Genomic DNA, 18221 nt, shown 5'->3' on the forward strand with positions numbered 1-18221 from the left:
AAGTCAAATTTGAATTAAATAAAAAACGCAAATGTGACCAGTAGAAGGAAATCAAACTGTTTATCTCTCCTCACCACCTTGATCAAGGTTCCTGGCTAATGTTCTTATCCTGTGGGACTTAAGTACAACGATAAGCTAACCTTAAGCTCAACTGTTAAAGCAAACATAGAGAGTGTGGGTGTCACAGCTCTGACACTATTCCTGTGACCACATAAAATAATATATATGAGTGAAGGATAAGGGTGGTGGGGGGAGGAGGGGTGGTGGTGGTGACATGACTGTTGTAGCCTGGAGCTGACAGCAGGTTGTGCTCTCATCCTTCTGGTATTGTTGGTGTCAGTTGGTCAAATAACCAGAAGGCTCTCTGTGTAAAGGCTGGTGTTGTCAGAGGTGCAGTAGTTCACCGTTGCTTCATAATCACACACAACAACAATCATATTGGTAATTATACTTTTCAATGTCTGTTTCGTCTCTTCTCAAAAACCTAATGAGAGGAAGGAAGCAATTTTAGACCTGATATTCCGTTGAAATAGCTGAATTACTACCTGTGATACTGTGATAAACACTTTTCCTGGCATTGGGCTCTGGGTTACCTACTTACCAACCTCACATTTTCCAGTCATTGCAAACTAAAATGAACTGAAGCCAGTGGCTACACAGAACATAGAAAACATACTTTCAAAAATCTGAAACACTATACTATGCCTAGGAGAATGGTCAGATTTTCTTGTAAAGGGTTGCATTCAAAAACACAAAAACAGAATCCTAATACCAATATATATGTAAAAATACTCCAAGTATTTGCATTCAACAACTTAAGCAAGCACATTTTTCACAAGGCTCTTATTTTTCATAATCTTATTTTCTATGTTATGCTATATGACTCTGGTTTTACTTATGTTTCATGCAGCAGAGTAAAAAGTGTAATTTTTTTTTTTCCTGAAACATAGTGGAGTAGAAGTATCTGTGGTTGTTGGGAGCTCTCAGTCTTCTGCACCCCTCAAAGTGAATAAGGCCAACCTGAAAATAAAAGCTGTAGAAAAGTAGGACACTGAGAGGACATGCTGAGGCTGCTGCATTATGGGACGGTCATAAATACAGGTAAAATGTACCATAGATCCCTCTGTCCCTGCATCCTCTAGTCACATCAGCTGCTTGGCCGGACTCACACTGAACGATATAAAACCTCTGCAGAGCTTCTGCACAAAGAGCTACAACATGGACTCAAAGGTAAGATTTGATATCTACATGCTTAAAATGTGAAGGCCACACTGTAGTCCTGTGAATTGATTATTTATTTTGACATGTGAGATTTTTCGTCTGTTTAAATCCAGTTTTCATGGACGAATCACTGACACAGCTGGCTTTGTGATGCTGTACTTTAATTGCTGTACAATGCGTTCAATGAATGCTCCACTTCTGGAACAAATAGCCTCACAGCTCGTTTTGGGCTTCAGAGTCTTGCCTTCGTGACAGCAATCTGGGACCAACTGGGCCTGCAAATATTTATTTGAACAAGTGATGGATTGAGGACATGTTGAGATCCAACTTGTCTTTCACTTTTTCGACACAAGATTGCAATAAGCCATATCATTTTACCGCTTACCTCTTACTAGAGTTTGAGGTGTGTGTGTGTGTGTTTTTGTGTGACAGTTCTTACTGTACAGCGTGTGGTATGGAGTATGAAAGCCCCCCAGTTCAGGAGGGAGTCTGTGCATGAAATCTGTTATCTCAATATTGTTTAAGGATTGACCAAATTGTGCCAATACTACCAAGACACTCTTTTTAAAGAACATATATGATGTAAAATGCTTTTATTATATATATTATACTACAGTTTAAGCATAGTCATTTAATGTACGATTTTGTTAATATGGCATTGAGTGCATTTGAGAAGTTTGGCTAATATGTTAAATTATGCCCAGAACAGGAGGATAGTGAAAGAAGATTTTTTTGTGTCAGTGCCATATCTCAGATGATTGGACATCAAACAACTTTGCATCCATTATTATCAGAACTTTTTTTTTCCCTTTGTAAGATGTCATATTTCTATGTATTTAAAGCAGTAAGTATCTCATTTAAATCAAACCTGTTAGTTAGCAGTTTTTTAAGCGTACATACTTGCGTACACCTGTGAATGCAGTATGTTCTGATATGTGATGTTTTGATGAGAACTCAAATAATGAAAACAATACAAACTGGGTTTTCCATCGGTGAACTGTAAATCACCAAGATGTGGCTGTCTGCCTTTGGTGAGAATGGTCCGTGTGTTTTTAATTTTATTCTGATAGCAATGGCTTCTCTTAAATGATCGAGAAATGCCTTCTAGTATTTGCATAATGGATTACATTATGTTAATGACGACTTTTCCGGCATGCTCTCTTATGTCACTGTGTGTTTTGGCCAATCTTCAGGCAGTAACGTAAGATGCCTTTGTTGATGCTTACAGGAAGCACAATGTTAAAATTTAAACAGACAGAACGAGAGGACAATGTTACGCTACCCACAGGGCTGCCACAGCTGAACCAGGTGACCCTCTGGAAAAAGATGGGATAAAAACACCAGGAGAAAATATTGCATTGTTATGTCAATTTTAAAAATAGCATAATTTGTTAGAAATGTAGTTTCCAGGAAGCTCATCCTCATCCATTCCTTCTCTCCACATTTCTCACTCTCTCTCTATTGCAATTTATTTTTAAACTAAAGGCAGAACATTTTTTGAAGAAATAATGTGGGAGATGGATTGATTTGTTAAAGTAGTTGGTATAAAACTGATTAGAACTGGGTAAAATCTGTTCCACCTAGTTATGGCATAATCACTTGAGTACAAATTAAAGATTTTATTTGAGGTTTTATCCAAAAACTTCATGATGAAGATCAGCTCCATCGGAATGCACAACAATAATAGTAGCACCTCACTGCAGGTCTGATATTATTATGAGATTTTGTCAGCTGGTGTCACAAAATCTGCAATAGTTTAATCCCAAACTGGTCTGATGGTTGTGGCTCTAATGAGCAGTTAGTAATTAGTTTGAAATGCATCTGCCTAATCAAAGATCAGTAATAGAATACCTGTGCTGTAATTTTGTGGGGAGGAGGGTGAGGACGGGTCTCTGGGAGGATAGAGTTACTACATCCTTGTATTACATACCTGCACACACACACACACACACACATACACACACGAATAACACACTCTTTCTTAAACACATAGTGTAGCTGTTCAACACTCAGGCGAAGCGCTGAATGAACGTTTGCTTCCTGGGCTGCATAAAAGTTTAACCAGGCTAGTGCTTCCAGAGCCAGGTAGCTCATTACTGCCTCATTACCTACAATGTAGGGACAGCAGCCCAGCAGGAAGCAGCAGTGCCCCACTCCTCCTCCTCCTCTTCCTCTTCCTCAGCCTCTCTGTCCCAGGCCGTACTGCCGGGCCTGCACTGAGCCAGTATTAGAACCAGGGACCGATGCAAACCTGAGCACCAGGGGAGACAGAGGTGAAAGTAGGTTCCTGGTGAAATATCTGCGCTGATCTAAAGAGGCTCCACTATGGGAGAACTCATCGGCTACTAAAGCCACCATCACAGGCCGTGTCTGTTGTAGCCCTGAGGACTGAAGTTCAAAGTAATTTGGATTTATCAGGTTCTTCACACAAGACTGGTTCAGCCATGACGCACATGTGTTTGGAAGAAAAGCAGGTAATTACATGAACATGATATGTGTATCTTGATGTGTGCATCTTGTCTGCAGTTATTGTACTACTATACTTAAAGCCACTGTTTGCAGATTTGAAGTGCATCTTTCAAGTGTTTCAAGTGCAAGTGGTCTGATGCGCAGTTCTTTATTTGTAAGAAACAAGACCACACACACGAATACTGGTCTCTGTCTTTCTGCTTATTCATCATCTGGGGGTGCAGTCAAGCATTTTTAAATTCTACTGTTGAAGTAATGTGTTTTTATCGTCTTTAAGCTCACTGTTTTGGTTTTACAGCCCACAACTTTACTGTTTTGAGTCACTCTGACTGCAGAAGCGGTTTTCAGTTAAAAAGCTGAGTGTGGGCTTGTGTGAAACATTAGCAACAGAGGAGGTACTGTACTTGACTGGTGTGATGGCCAGTGATGGTCAGGTTTCTCTAGACACCTGGAGCCCCCTAAATGAGAGTTGCCCGGGGTGATGTGTGGTGTCAGTCAATGGCCCACGAGGAGTGCTATCTCTTTCAGGAGCCTAACTGCCACTTTGTGGCTGCGTAACAGGATCCTGCACCATACTGGATAGACAGGGACAATGGAGCACCCTCTCAGGTGATGGTCTCTAGGTCAGATAAACTTTCCTGTTCTGTTGTAGTCAGACATCAAAATTTGATGTTTATGGTAGTTATTCATGTTGTCGATTTTTGTGTGTTACCTTATACATGTTCATACACATGTTTATATCTTTGCTTTATAATCTTCAATGTCTACAGCATTGTCCAATTAACATCAGAGGACAATGTTACCAAGAAAAGTTCCCTGTTATCTATTTGCTCTTTTCTTTAGCAAATTTGTCCATCGTCTTACAGCATAGTGTTGTTTTACCATCAGCCATGAGTTTAGCAAAGGTGGCATTGCCTTTGACTGACAGAAAATCTCTGCCCTGCGCTCGGTGCCCGGCTCACACAGACGCCCGCACAGAGCGCCAACAACGGCAGGGCGTCTGAGACACACCTAGCTGCTCATTTACCTCCTTCTGCTTACTTCTGCATTTGATGTACGACAACAAAACCCAAAGAAACGTCAGGGAGCTTTTTTTAGGTGCTATTTCAGACACACAATGAGATTACGGTCATGTGGAAAAAGCCAAAAAGGTTCAAAAGGAGATCACAAGTTTGATTAAAATAAAAATCTAATTCTGTTAGGATTCTAAAGCCAGTATATAAGGGTACATGTTAGAAACATAGAAAAGACCTTTCAATTTTTCATATTCTGTTACTGCTATTACTGTTAGTTCTTTTACATTTTCTTTACTGTGCATTTCTAACGAAAGACTTCCTCTGTCATAGAGGCATCACATCTCATTTCATTTTCTATCACTTTGGTCTGCCCTTTTGTCTTTTATGCTGTCAAACACTTTACAAATACCAAATGTACCTTAAAACAAAAATACTAAATTAAAAGATCAAATTAATATTTAAAGTAACTCACCTTTAACTTAATGATTTAAATATACTGTACAGTGGAGAGCCGCAACATTCTCATGGCTAAGTGCTAAGTTTTCACCTAAAATAGTTTGATAAGGGATACAAATTCTTTTTTTGCATCTAGGTTTTGCATCTGGCCTCTAGTCACGAAGCCTAAATGTATGATTTTGTTAAAGATGGTGGGATTGTGGATGTTTAGTTGAGTTTCACCTTCAGGATGATTTGATTAGCAAGTTCAGCAAGTTATTGTTTTTGCTGATGAATTGCCTGACGTGTTGCAGCACACACACACACACACGCACACACACACACACACACACACACACACACACACACACACACACACACACACACACACACACACACACACACACACACACACACACATATACATATTTAGAATGACATTTACTTCCTTTGTTGCACACTCACTACATTATTGATGGTTTCCTATTGAAGGAAGTAGAGATTGTAATCTATCAGTGTTTCCTGTCATACTGCTGTCCCTTCCCTTCAATAAAACCAGATGTTCAGTTCAGAGAGGGTACAGAGACTCACACACACCTTCAGCTAAGCACCTTCAGGGTAGGTAACTTTTTGCACTTTTTCCTGCAAAACATTGTTAAACATTTGAATGATCACGTGTGATATTCAGGACATGATTTATTGTGACAACTCTCTGTAAATGTTTGCTGGGTCAGTAGAGCAGCAGCTTGTTTTACTGGGGAATGATCTGTGAGTGTCAGTTACTCCGACTCGGTGACAGGTCAACTTGGCAGTGATGAGAGCCAAACTACTGAAGCATAATACTGGGTGGCTCTTTCATAGCACCGTAATTAAAGTGCATTCGCGTTTGCTGATTATTTTATCTGGCACTGCTTCAGTTGTGTGTTTTTATGTAGCGGAGCATATCCTGTGTTTATATATATTATAATGAAAGGAATCACTTCTGGGTTTTACTTGATGAAGTTTCTGTTTGTGTCTGTTATTGTTTGATTTTGTGGTAAATTTCCAAATTTGGAAAAAGTGAAGCATCTAGTATTTTGTGTTTATGTCCTTGCCATGAACAAGACAGAAGCAGATTAGATAGTGGAGGCTGAATTTAGAGCTGTCATGAGTATAGAGGATGTAGCCAAGGCCGCTAACTGCTGTGACTGGAAGTACCAGATATAGGAACGAACAAGCAGGATATCAGTCGCACCCTGGGAAATATGTATCATAGATTGTCCACGATTGTGAGTGTGTGTGTATGTGTTCTTTGTTCTTGGGTGGTGACAAACTCAACAAAGACAGATAGCTTTTTAGGAAAACAGGAAAAGAACAGGACATATAGGCCTGGTCTGGACAGCAAGAATGAGAACCAGGCCAAAAATAAAATAATATCGACAGATTTTGTTAAAGAGAACAATAAACTGCACCATCAACTTTTCATAATGTTCTTAATACAGTTTTGTCATGCCACTTAGTTCTGTCGTGATACATTGTTTCCTTGTCATGTCGCTGATGTGTACCTGCTTGGGCACAGAGCCTGGAGGAGCGGTGTAACCAGATCCTGAGGAACATGGAGGCCTCCCTGACAGCCCGGGATCGTGTGGGCATCCAAGATTTTGTTCTCCTGGACGCCTACACGAGTGAGAGTGCCTTCCTGGACAACCTGAGGAAACGCTTCCATGAGAATCTCATTTACGTGAGTCTTCCTGTGTGGTATGATGTTGGATAAACTGTCTCTCTCTCTTACTCTAATTAACCATCACGCCCTCCACCTTCAACCCGAAGAGTTCATAACGCTGCGTTGCCTTCTGCTGAATCTGGCGCCTGGTGTTGCTGAAACAGCAGCTCCTGTTCTTTTCATTTGCAGAGTGAGCAATATAAAGGTTGCCACTGTCCGTAAGGTCATTACAAGTGATTAAACAAACTTATTGCTTTTGATAAGAGGAGCAAAATTACTTATCAGCAGAGCGATGCACGGACACCACACTGCTCCTTTTAATGTCATGCAATGTCTGAGAAAAACAATCTCCCGTATTATCAAATGTGCAAGAGTTGCAGAACTTGATTTCCTCTCCTTGTCTTTCTCTGCAGACCTACATTGGGACTCTCTTGGTGTCGGTCAACCCATATAAAGAGTTAGATATCTATAGCAAGAAGCAAATGGATACCTACATGGGTGTAAACTTCTTTGAGCTGCCACCTCATATGTAAGATATGTTTTATTTTGTATTTATCTATACTGTGTGTTGGCTTAGAGTGTGAGTCCAACACTCTGGTCCACACTCACATTCACTCATGTTGAACCCTACTGTCTTTGGTGTCTGTCTTGTCATCTAAAGCCATCGTCAGTTCAAAATAATTATTTCCAAAACTTTGGTCCATGATCAAATATTTGCAAAATGAATGACCTTCTCCTTCCTATCAGCCTCAGTTCTACTTTGTACTTAGTGCGTATTAGCAAACTAAGATGTGAACATGATAAAAAGTTTACCTGCTAAAACTCTGCATGTTAGCATTGTGTTTGGTAATACGTTAGCATGCTGACATTAGTATTCGGCTTCAAGTACAACTGTAGCAACAGAGCCAGTACTGAGGCTGTAGACTATTACTCTTGTTGTTGATATATTACAATTTCAATTAAACGAAAAATGATCACATCAGAAGGAAAAAAAGGCAGGATGTCAATGAGATGTAAGAATTTATAAATTCCAAATGCAGGGCCCCGTGTTGGCCCAGGGGTTAAGGTGCAAACAACGAACCGCAAAGTTTGTACCCATCTGGGGACCTGTGTTGCACGTCACACACCATCTCTATCTGCCCTCATTTCCTCTCATCTTCCTACTCCGTGCCAAATCTTGATTTTAAAAGAGGCCTGCCTATGATGTATTACTGTACTTTCAGCTATGCACTGGCAGACAACGTCTTCCGCACCATGCAATCTGAGTTCAACAACCACTTCATCCTGATCTCAGGGGAGAGCGGAGCCGGCAAGACAGAGGCTTCCAAGAAAATCCTGCAATTCTACGCTGTCAGCTGTCCAAGTACCAAACTCCTGAACAATGTCCGGGACAGGCTGCTTCTCTCCAATCCAGTGCTTGAGGTCAGTGACATGGATATGTGTGCCAAAGCTTCTGCTGCGTAAGACCATTTGTAGAGAAAAAACACGAGTTTAAAGTGAGGCATTTATTGTCTTTTTTGGTTTATATCTTCCAGGCTTTCGGAAATGCCAAAACCCTGAAGAATGACAACTCAAGCCGCTTTGGGAAATACATGGACATCCAGTTTGACCACCAGGTGGACTTAAATATCTTCGTTACATTTCATGTTAATGCAAATTACAATGAAAATAAAATAAAACACAGCAATGTAATTACCTCAAGGTTCACATTAAGCAACAGCTAAGGGTTAAGGATCACCTTTCGTCCTCAGGGCGGTGCAGTTGGTGGTCACATCTTGAGTTACCTGCTGGAGAAGTCTCGTGTCGTCCACCAGAATCATGGAGAGAGAAACTTCCACATCTTCTATCAGCTGGTGGAGGGAGGAGAGGAAGATCTGCTCCGCTGGCTCGGCCTGGAGAGGAACTGCCAGCATTACAGTTACCTGGTGCAGGTCAGTGGAAAAAAAACAACAATACTACATCTATGTGGTGCAACAAAAATCTCAGACTTTTTACCCTTTGTCTCCTACAGGGTGATTGTGCCAAAGTTAGCTCTATCAATGATAAAAGTGACTGGAAGGTGGTGCAGAAAGCCCTCACTGTCATAGAGTTCAGTGAGAGTGATATTGAGGTGAAGTAGCACAATAAATGTTTAACACACCGTATCTGGACAAAACCTTATTTAAAAGTATAATAAATTTAGCAGGTGATTCATGAAGTATTTCTCTCTGGGTGTACATGCAGCACCTGTTTGGAATAATCGCTAGTGTGCTTCATCTGGGAAATATTAAGTTTGGAGCAGACGCTCGAGGATATGCCTCGATAAACAGCAGCCAGGAGATGCACTGGGTGTCAAAGGTGAGCCCCAAATGATATGCAGATGGTTTAAACCCTTTATCTATCTCCATGCAACTTTCTGATGAGGATCAGGAAGAGACTTAGTGTTGCATGACTTTTTTTTGCTCTCTGCCTTTGCGGTGCAGTTGCTGGGGATTCCTACTCAGGTGCTACAACACGGCTTAACCCACAGGAAGATTGAAGCCAAAACAGAGGAGGTGACTTGACTTCTTGTGTTTAATTCAAAGCATAGATTATGTTTAACTTGTTTGTAGTGGTTATTAACTATCATGCATTTTTTTCTAACTTTAAAGGTGTTCAGTCCCTTCTCTGTGGACCATGCAGTATATGCCAGGGACGCCCTTGCCAAAGCCATCTATGGCCGCACTTTCAACTGGCTGGTCAACAAGATCAATGAATCTCTAGCTAACAAGGTGAGGGAAAAAGCTACTCGCTTTTTAATCTTACCTAGCCAGACTTGTCACAGTAATGAGATTTTATCAGACCATTTGATTGGTTGTGTGTCTAAAGGCACCCAACTCTCCAATCTGGCACTTTTTTCTTAAGGCTGATTTTCTTCACGCAATGTCATTTTATTGATTTAAAGTATGAGTTTGAATTTCTCTGGAGAAGTCTGGCCACACAAGGCAGATTTTCACTGTGCAGTTAAAAAAACAGATGTCATATATCTGTATAAATTATCTATAGGATTCCTCCAGGAAGACAGTGATTGGTCTGTTGGACATCTATGGTTTCGAGGTTTTCAATGTCAACAGGTGAGATCTTGCTGAGCTAATTCTTCAACAGCAAAAGTGTGAAATGAATAATCCAAAACTGACAGCACTTATGATTTATTTTAGCTTTGAGCAGTTTTGCATCAACTACTGCAACGAGAAGCTACAGCAGCTTTTCATCCAGCTGACCCTCAAGTCAGAGCAGGAGGAGTACGAAATGGAAGGGATTGAAGTAATAATGCTGTTATTCCTTAAACTTTCTTGACATGTGGCTTAAGGTGCTACTAATGCGAAAAATTATAATTAAACTTATAAATGTACTTACATACAGTGAGAAGATTTTCAACCACTTTTCTCATTTTTAATGCACAGTGGGAACCAGTGCCATATTTCAACAACAAGATAATCTGTGACCTTGTGGAGGAGAAACACAGAGGAATCATCTCTTTACTGGTAAAGATATGATTGAGTTACAGTCCCACAGAAAACCAAACAATATACTCGCCCACAAGACTAAAACATAGCTGAATTATTGATGCTGGTCCTGTCATATAGGACGAGGAATGTTTACGTCCTGGAGAGGCCACAGATCTCACCTTACTGGAGAAGATGGAGGAAAAGATTGGTGGTCACCCTCATTTTGTCACGTGAGATGTTCACTTTTGCCTTATAGAAAGTTCATGTCATCTACAAATAGCTAAGATATAATACTGTACAGAAACTTTCCCTCCCTGCAGACATAAACTTGCAGACCAAAAGACAAGGAAAACTCTGGAGAGAGGAGATTTCCGCCTCTTGCACTACGCTGGGGAGGTTACCTACTGTGTTGTTGGTAAGACATTGAATACCTCTATAACAACGCAATTAAACAAGCTTATGTACATCGGCCAAACATTAAAATGTAGTGTAACAGTAGAGCAAGAAGAGAAGAGTCAGCAAACTGACTCAGACATTAGTCAGTTACGCAGCAATATCTATATGAAGTTTGCTAACATTTGCTGATGTAGCCAGTTTGGAATGACAACATGTCCTGCTGCAAAATTTGTGTTAGGTGTGGATAGAGTTGAAGGAGAGGACTGCTCTCACCCATAAAATGAAATAAAATAGAAGGAGTACAGCAGCCTCACACAACTGGGCTTAATTACACACACACACACACACACACACACACACACACACACACCTCTACAGACACTTATCTGTGCCACACAAGTCACATTATGAATAAATAAATGAATGATAAATAATAGAAATGAAACAAAATAGTATATATAGTATATATATATTTCTATATTTTTATAGTATTCTTACAGTTCAGTTGACTCATTTCGACAACAACATGCCTTAAAGGTTAAGCTACTTCTATCCACCAGCAGCAGTTTCTAGAATTTAGCATTTAATTTTAATATAAATCTTATGTGAAACATGAGACTACCCTTGATACAATGTGTTGTAAAAATAAGATTTGCACATTTAACATTTAACATCATGTTTTGACACTGCTGACAAAGGCACACGCTTCCTCATCATGACTAAAAAGTTTAAAGGTCATTTCATAGACAGTCTATGGTCACATAAGGCAAATAAAAATGGGCAAATAAATGCCCCCAAATATAGAACATTTGTACATGACAAACAATAACATAATGTGTGCATAAATAAAACATATGAAAATGAAATGTATATATTATTTAACTTCATCTGTTAACATCTGTTAACAATGTGCTGGTGATTGATTGAGACCAGACTGTATGTGTTTTATTGATTATGAATTCAACTTTTCATTGGTAAGAGGAGTTGTTGCTATCAAATATACATATGGTTTTTCTTTGTTCTTTAAACTTTCAGGATTCTTGGACAAAAACAATGATCTCTTGTATCGAAATGGGAAAGAGGTAATTTCATTTAATTGATATAGTAATGAAACCAGGTGATACCCAGATTAGGTTAGTTAGTAAAAAACACCAAAGTAGAACTGAAAATATGGGAGTAAAGTCAAGGAATACAACTCATCTTATAACTTGACTCCATGTTGGGTGCTCACACAGTTTTCCTATTCTCTTTTAGGTCATGCGACAGTCCAAGAATAATATCATCAAACTCTGCTTTCCTTCCACTGAACCGGACAGCAAGAGAAGACCTGAAACTGTAAGAAGCGAATCAGATGATGATGCTCAAAGATTCACTGATTTCATGATTTACAAATAACGCTTGTGTACCTGCCATTTTCCTGGGAATCCTCAGGTGGTGACTCAGTTTAAGAGCAGCCTGGTGGGCTTGACTGAGATCTTAATGTCCAAAGAGCCCTGGTACGTCCGTTGCATTAAACCCAATGAAGCCAAGCAGTCAGGTGAGGCCTTGTGTCCTGAATATCCTATCACAAGATCTTAGAGCCCTACCCAAGCGAATATTCAATATTCAAGCGTATATTCAGCCTAGTGTCAGCCAGCACATACTGTATAAGTTAGACCAGACATTTTTGCCCCCTGAACTCTCTAGATGACCTTTAGTGTCCCCTGCAGGGCGCTTTGACGATGTGCTGGTGAGACATCAGGTGAAGTACCTGGGGCTGATGGAGCACCTGAGGGTCAGGCGTGCTGGGTTTGCTTACCGGCGCAAATATGAGATCTTTCTCCAGAGGTAGCTGAGCACACCTTCACCGCTCATGTTTTCATCCAAAAAGTGTGACTGAGCAGTGTTTTCCTGCGCTCAGGTACAAGCCTCTGTGTCCGGACACCTGGCCCAACTGGAAAGGTACGGCAGCACAAGGTGTGCAGCGCCTGATCAAACACCTGGGCTACAAATCTGATGAGTATAAGATGGGCAGGTACGCAGATGCTGATGGGTGTTGACAGATTGTAAATGATGCTGGAAATTCTCATTGTTCGTCTTTTTTCCCTTAAGGACAAAAATTTTCATCCGGCACCCCAGAACTCTGTTTGCAACAGAAGACGCCTTTCAGGTCTGCAAGCATAAGCTAGGTGAGACGCTATGTAAATTTAGCTATAAGGCTACATTAAACATAATACCACTCCTGAGGGTGAAACTGTAATCATCATTGTTGCAGCAACAAGGATCCAGGCCAAGTACAAAGGCTACAGGGTGAAAGGGGACTACCTGAAACAGAGAGAGGCTGGTGAGTGTTAGAATGTCCACAGATTTGCTTTCAAGCACAAACTAAAAGCTTTTGACTAAATTGACTAAAAGCAGGAAAATGTCCCGCATGACAAGCACTTTTTGTTACCTTGTCTCACCTGAATAGCCACAAAGATTGAGACCTGCTGGAGAGGTTTGATGGCCAGAAAAGAGCGCGAGAAGAGGGCGTGGGCTGTCAAGGTCATCAAGAAGTAAGTTAACACAATGAAATCAATTAGAAGGTTAAATGAGATGAGAATGAGGGCCATAAAGTCTATTCATTTGTTCTAGGTTCATCAAAGGTTTCATAACTAGAAATCAGCCAGCCTGCGTTGAGAACAGTGAGTACCTGGCATATGTGAGGCAGAACTACCTCACACGGCTGCGGGAAAACCTTCCCAAGACAGTCCTGGAGAACAACTCTTGGCTCACGCCTCCGCCTATAATGCAGGAGGTGGGTGATGCATTTTTGACACCAGCTCTTTCTAGATATAAGGGCGGTGGCTGCACTCTGTAACGGTGTCACATCAAACAGCTCATGTATTTTCTTCTAGGCGTCCCAGCTCTTGAAGAGGATCTACCTTCGCCACATTGTAAGGAAGTATGTTCGAGGACTCACTCCACAGTGGAAAGCGCAGGTACACTCCAACCAATGTTAAAAACATGAGAGTAGGACCTACAATACATGCATTCACACCATATCCACTCTACTTATTAAATTACCTAATTTTGGGAGGCCATTTGTGGGCAACACAAATTTACCTTAGGCAATAAAATACTACTTTACTTTCTGCTTTCTTACGGTTCCTTTGTTTCCAGCTTCTGCTAAAACTACAGACAAGCTCCATATTCAAAGGAAAGAAAGAAAACTACCCCTTCAGTGTGTGCAGACCATTTGTGGACACCAGGATAAGTAAGGCTGCAGAGCTATTTGCTTTCAATTGAGTGTACATAAAGGAATATAATAGCCTGTGGAGAGTGTAGATGCCAATACATTAGATTAGATGTATGCATGTTTCAGGGGAGTGTTTTTGTGTCTGAGATATTTTATTTTGCTTTTAAAATTTGGGTTACATTTCTTTCTTTTGTTACAGCACACATTTTCAAATGCAATACCAAGTTCTGATTATGCATGCTGAAACACTTTGTGTGCCTGTTAATTTTACACAAGCTAGTTACAATGGAATTAATGAGACAGTATTGCATTATTGTTTTCAATTTGTGTGCGTAAATCCTCTAATTGATTCTCAATTGTTTCTGTTATCTTATTGAGGTGCAGAAGACATAAACATCAAAGTGCTTCAAATGATTCGGCACGAGCAGATCAAGGTAAACTACGACTGGAATTCACTTTGCATCCCTGTCCGTCTTCGTCCACTCTGACCTTGTGTGTCCCTCCCACAGTACAGTGTGCCAGTGGTGAAGTATGACAGGAACGGGTTTAGGCCTCGTCTCCGGCAGCTCATTTTCACCCAGGAAGCTGCCTACTTGATCGAGGAAGCCAAGATCAAGCAGCGGATAGATTACAGCTCTCTGAAAGGTAACGAGGGAGGCAATTAGATGAAATAAGCATCATTATCTGGAAGGAGATCTACACACACACACTTGAAACTTGCTGTAACATACACATGTCCGATTTAAGTTTAAAGGTGACTCTTTGTTATAGGTGTGTCGGTCAGCAACCTGAGTGACAACTTCCTGATCCTTCATGTTGCATGTGATGACATCAAGCAAAAGGTAAACCTATGAACAGACTGGTGTCTATAGATACTGTCAAATGTCCAACTGACTTTAGAACAGATAATACACTCACTTAGGTTAAAAATTCAGAAGCTCAAGACAGCAGCAATGCCCAGTTCAGTCTGAGACATTTATCTGTTTATTTATTTATTTGTTTCTCGTTGATTTTTTTAAAAAAAATTAGGTTTTGGGGTAATTTAAGCCTTTACAAGACAGTCGACAGATGACAGGAAATATGGGGAGAGAGATGAGGTACAACATGCACCAAACGGTCTTTGGCTGGATGCGACCCATGGATTTTATGATTCATAGTCAGTGCCTGTAGACCACCAGAGCACCCTGAAGCTCAATTCATTCGTAATCTTAAAATGTTAATCTCCATCTAACAGGAGAGCTGGGTAAGGGATTTGTACATAGATCTTCAAAAGTCAATCATTCTTGGATTAAAACATTTGGACCATGACCTTCCTGGAACAACCCTCACAGACCAGACACATTACTCATATTAGTTCATTGAAGTTTATTATATATGATTATAAAATTACCATATTTAACAATTGAAGGACTGACACCGCTTGTCCTTTTAGGGGGATCTGGTTCTGCAGTGTGACTACCTGTTTGAGGCCCTGACTAAGCTGAGTGTCATTGCCCACAAGCAGAACTACATCAAAGTGGTCCAGGGCAGGTACAGTATTTGGAACTCATGTTCAGCAGAAACATTAATTTGAAAGCCAGAAATCTTTATGATGGTTGATCCTAATTCAATGCAAAATTGTTATTGCCACTTGCAGCGTGCGATTTGACATCCAGCCCGGCAGAGAGGGGTTTGTGGACTTTAAGAGCGGTCAGGAGTCCATGGTCTACAGGGCAAAGAACGGGCATTTGATGGTGGTGAGTGGGGCTTTCATCAAAGGATCATGTTGAGACACTTTAAGATTAGTATTTTTCTAAACAATTCACTAAGCTGCCCGTCTTTTCTTCAGGAATCTACGAGAACCAAGTCCAGATGATGTTGCTGCAAATTATAGTAACAGCCGTGTTTGTTCTGTACACCGCTCCATGGTTGTTGCCAACTGTGCATTATACCAGCTCATTTTTACTTTTTGCACCTTTATGACAATGTTATCCCATCACGTGTAGGCAATTATTACACAAGTACTGCCAATATCTTAGTAATAGACAGCAGACAACAAGCTCACAGCAGAGCCCAGCCAGAATATCAGTGGGTCTGCTTGGTCCTAATATCTGGAGTTTAAATCGTCTCTAAGTGAACAAACTGCTTCCAGCTCAGATGCATGGAAATCAACCATCCTCAACATGAATAGAAGCACTTATCTCTTTTGTATTAAACATATCTGTAACCCTGTCTAGATGATAACAGTAGGTAATATTACATATGTGTTCAGCCATGAATATTTATAATACCTCACCTATGTTGTACTGTTACATTAAAACAGATTTAACCACGACAGACACTGCATGAGTAAGACTTCTGTATCATTGCTTGGAAGTTATTTTAATATTGAGCAAAATACACCAGCACATTTCAAATGGATGCTTGACAGTCTGTGCATCAGCATGTAGCGCTGAGATGCTGCAGAAGGTTGCAGCACCAGCTCCCCCTATTGGCCTACTGCTGGCCCTACAGGTCCCCTCTGTGGGGCTTGTTTTGGGATTGCATAATCAAACCTCTGAGGAAAAGATATTTTTTGTGTTTTGACCTCTGAGATAAGTCATAGACAGAATTACACATCCATCTACCATCAGTGTTAAAGGATATCTCTGGTATTTTTAAACCTGGGATCTATTTTATTTATTCATTTTTTTTTTACATATTTGGGTTCAAAATGACTAGTAAGCTTTTAGAGTTGGTTCAGTAAATCACTTCCACCAACAGCTACGAACTGGTGGCCATTGAGCTACAATGCTAATTGTCATTCTTTGGTGTAAAGTTCAGTTTCAAATAAAAACATTTGCATTGATGTGTAATTTGTTTTCTTCTTAAATATCAATTCAGTCTCTACAAAATACAAAATAATCTCTCCCAATGTTGCCTCAGTGGAGGTAATGTTGCGCAGAGTTGGATTATTTAGTAACTTAATCTTCAGTGTACTCCGCTGTTCAACATAAATAACAATGTGCAAAAAAGTCTAATCTGTGGAAAGTAGAAAATTGTCAAATCCTCAAAATGGTATTTTTGGGCCCTTGGGAAGCAAAAAAGTAAAGCTTTCATTTAAGTTGTAAGTGTTTTGCCATGCATATCAACAGGCTGCGCAATCATTACTCAAATGCTTCTATGAATCTCTGTTTCAGCATAACTTGTCTTCTTTAGAATAAGAGGGCAAATGCTGGTCCAAAACAGTGGATGTTGCCAAGCTGTCACTCCAATCAACTGACCAATAGAGACATGTCTTACATCTTTCAGCGTAGGTCCTTGCCCACCAGATTCAGCTGAACAGCAAGCAAAACTTTTGGTTTTGCAAACAAAAACTTTCCACTCGCATCAATACATTTTTTTGCAGTGTCAAACTTTGCTGTTGCTGACTTATATTCATTCAGTTCACATTGACATTCTTCCTATCCACCATTCTTCCTAAAGGCAAATGACATCAACTGCCATTCATGTGTTTTGGGCTTTCACTTTCAGATATCTACAACACCATTTTTCATACCTGCAATAGAATTCTTATTAAAAAAAAGAAAACCTCCCATTACAGATATCTACAATCAAATTGTTACTTGTCATGATTTTAATTTCAGGTTCCAGATATCCATAATGAGATTTTGAATATCCAAAAGTACGTTTTAACTAGTAGAAATATTATTAATGATATCTTCAATTGGCACTATGACTAGTAAAAATGAAATTTCGGCTATCTACAATTATAATTATAATTAGAAAAATACAATATGTCCACCAGATGACATTGTGGATTACTGACATTGAAAGCCCAATACATGCAAATGGCAAAAGTGACATTTGTCCTAGAAAGAATGACGTTGTGGATATCTGAAATGATTGCTGTGGATAGGAAAAATGTCATTGAGGATATCTGAAATGCTCTTTTTCCCCAGGAAGAATTGAATTAAGGACATCTGTAACATATATCTCACGGTTGGACAGTGCGTCTGTGGGTGCTGATAACACTGTGCCATGATGTCAGTGCACGCTGATAACATGGTACCAACAGACAACTTGTCTGTCTGTCTGTCTGTCTGTCTGTCTGTCTGTCGGTGTCACAGCAAAGCGCACCAGACGCCTCTCTCAGAGGAAAGCTCTCGTCCTCTCTGGATGAATGGATGGCTGTTTCAACTCATTCAACAATCCATTGACTTTATGTTTGTATCTTCATGCAACAGATTGATTGTCCAGTGTCAGGAGGTGAAGACAAACTCAATGTGTTGAGGGTGTCTGCGTATTATCTTGGATTTGATGGATTGTTCTGACAATTG

The 18221-nt window shown here is 40.2% G+C and overlaps 1 protein-coding gene across 1 annotated transcript; it reads left to right on the forward strand.

Annotated features, from left to right (window-relative positions):
- The first annotated feature begins 1218 nt into the window (after positions 1-1218).
- On the forward strand, positions 1219-16237 carry myo1hb (myosin IHb). Its single transcript, XM_070849955.1, has 32 exons — positions 1219-1230; positions 6700-6861; positions 7257-7372; positions 8067-8265; positions 8379-8459; positions 8595-8774; positions 8855-8953; positions 9067-9180; positions 9306-9377; positions 9474-9593; positions 9868-9935; positions 10020-10125; positions 10266-10346; positions 10449-10540; positions 10631-10725; positions 11742-11788; positions 11961-12041; positions 12138-12243; positions 12416-12533; positions 12607-12720; positions 12798-12874; positions 12961-13029; positions 13156-13240; positions 13320-13482; positions 13583-13666; positions 13848-13941; positions 14302-14357; positions 14433-14568; positions 14695-14765; positions 15356-15453; positions 15560-15659; positions 15752-16237. The coding sequence occupies exons 1-32, from the start codon at positions 1219-1221 to the stop codon at positions 15776-15778; spliced, it is 3123 nt and encodes a 1040-aa protein (XP_070706056.1). The 3' UTR covers positions 15779-16237.
- The last annotated feature ends 1984 nt before the right edge of the window (positions 16238-18221 follow it).

This window comes from Pempheris klunzingeri, chromosome 19, assembly GCF_042242105.1.
Source record: "Pempheris klunzingeri isolate RE-2024b chromosome 19, fPemKlu1.hap1, whole genome shotgun sequence".
Taxonomy (NCBI): Eukaryota; Metazoa; Chordata; class Actinopteri; order Acropomatiformes; family Pempheridae; genus Pempheris; species Pempheris klunzingeri.

Bases quoted from the DNA above. Each gene is read 5' to 3' on its own strand.
- myo1hb (XM_070849955.1), top strand. The intron at 8,266-8,378 runs GTCAGTGACATG...TATATCTTCCAG, and splicing joins TCTCCAATCCAGTGCTTGAG to GCTTTCGGAAATGCCAAAAC. The intron at 10,541-10,630 runs GTGAGATGTTCA...CCCTCCCTGCAG, and splicing joins GGTCACCCTCATTTTGTCAC to ACATAAACTTGCAGACCAAA.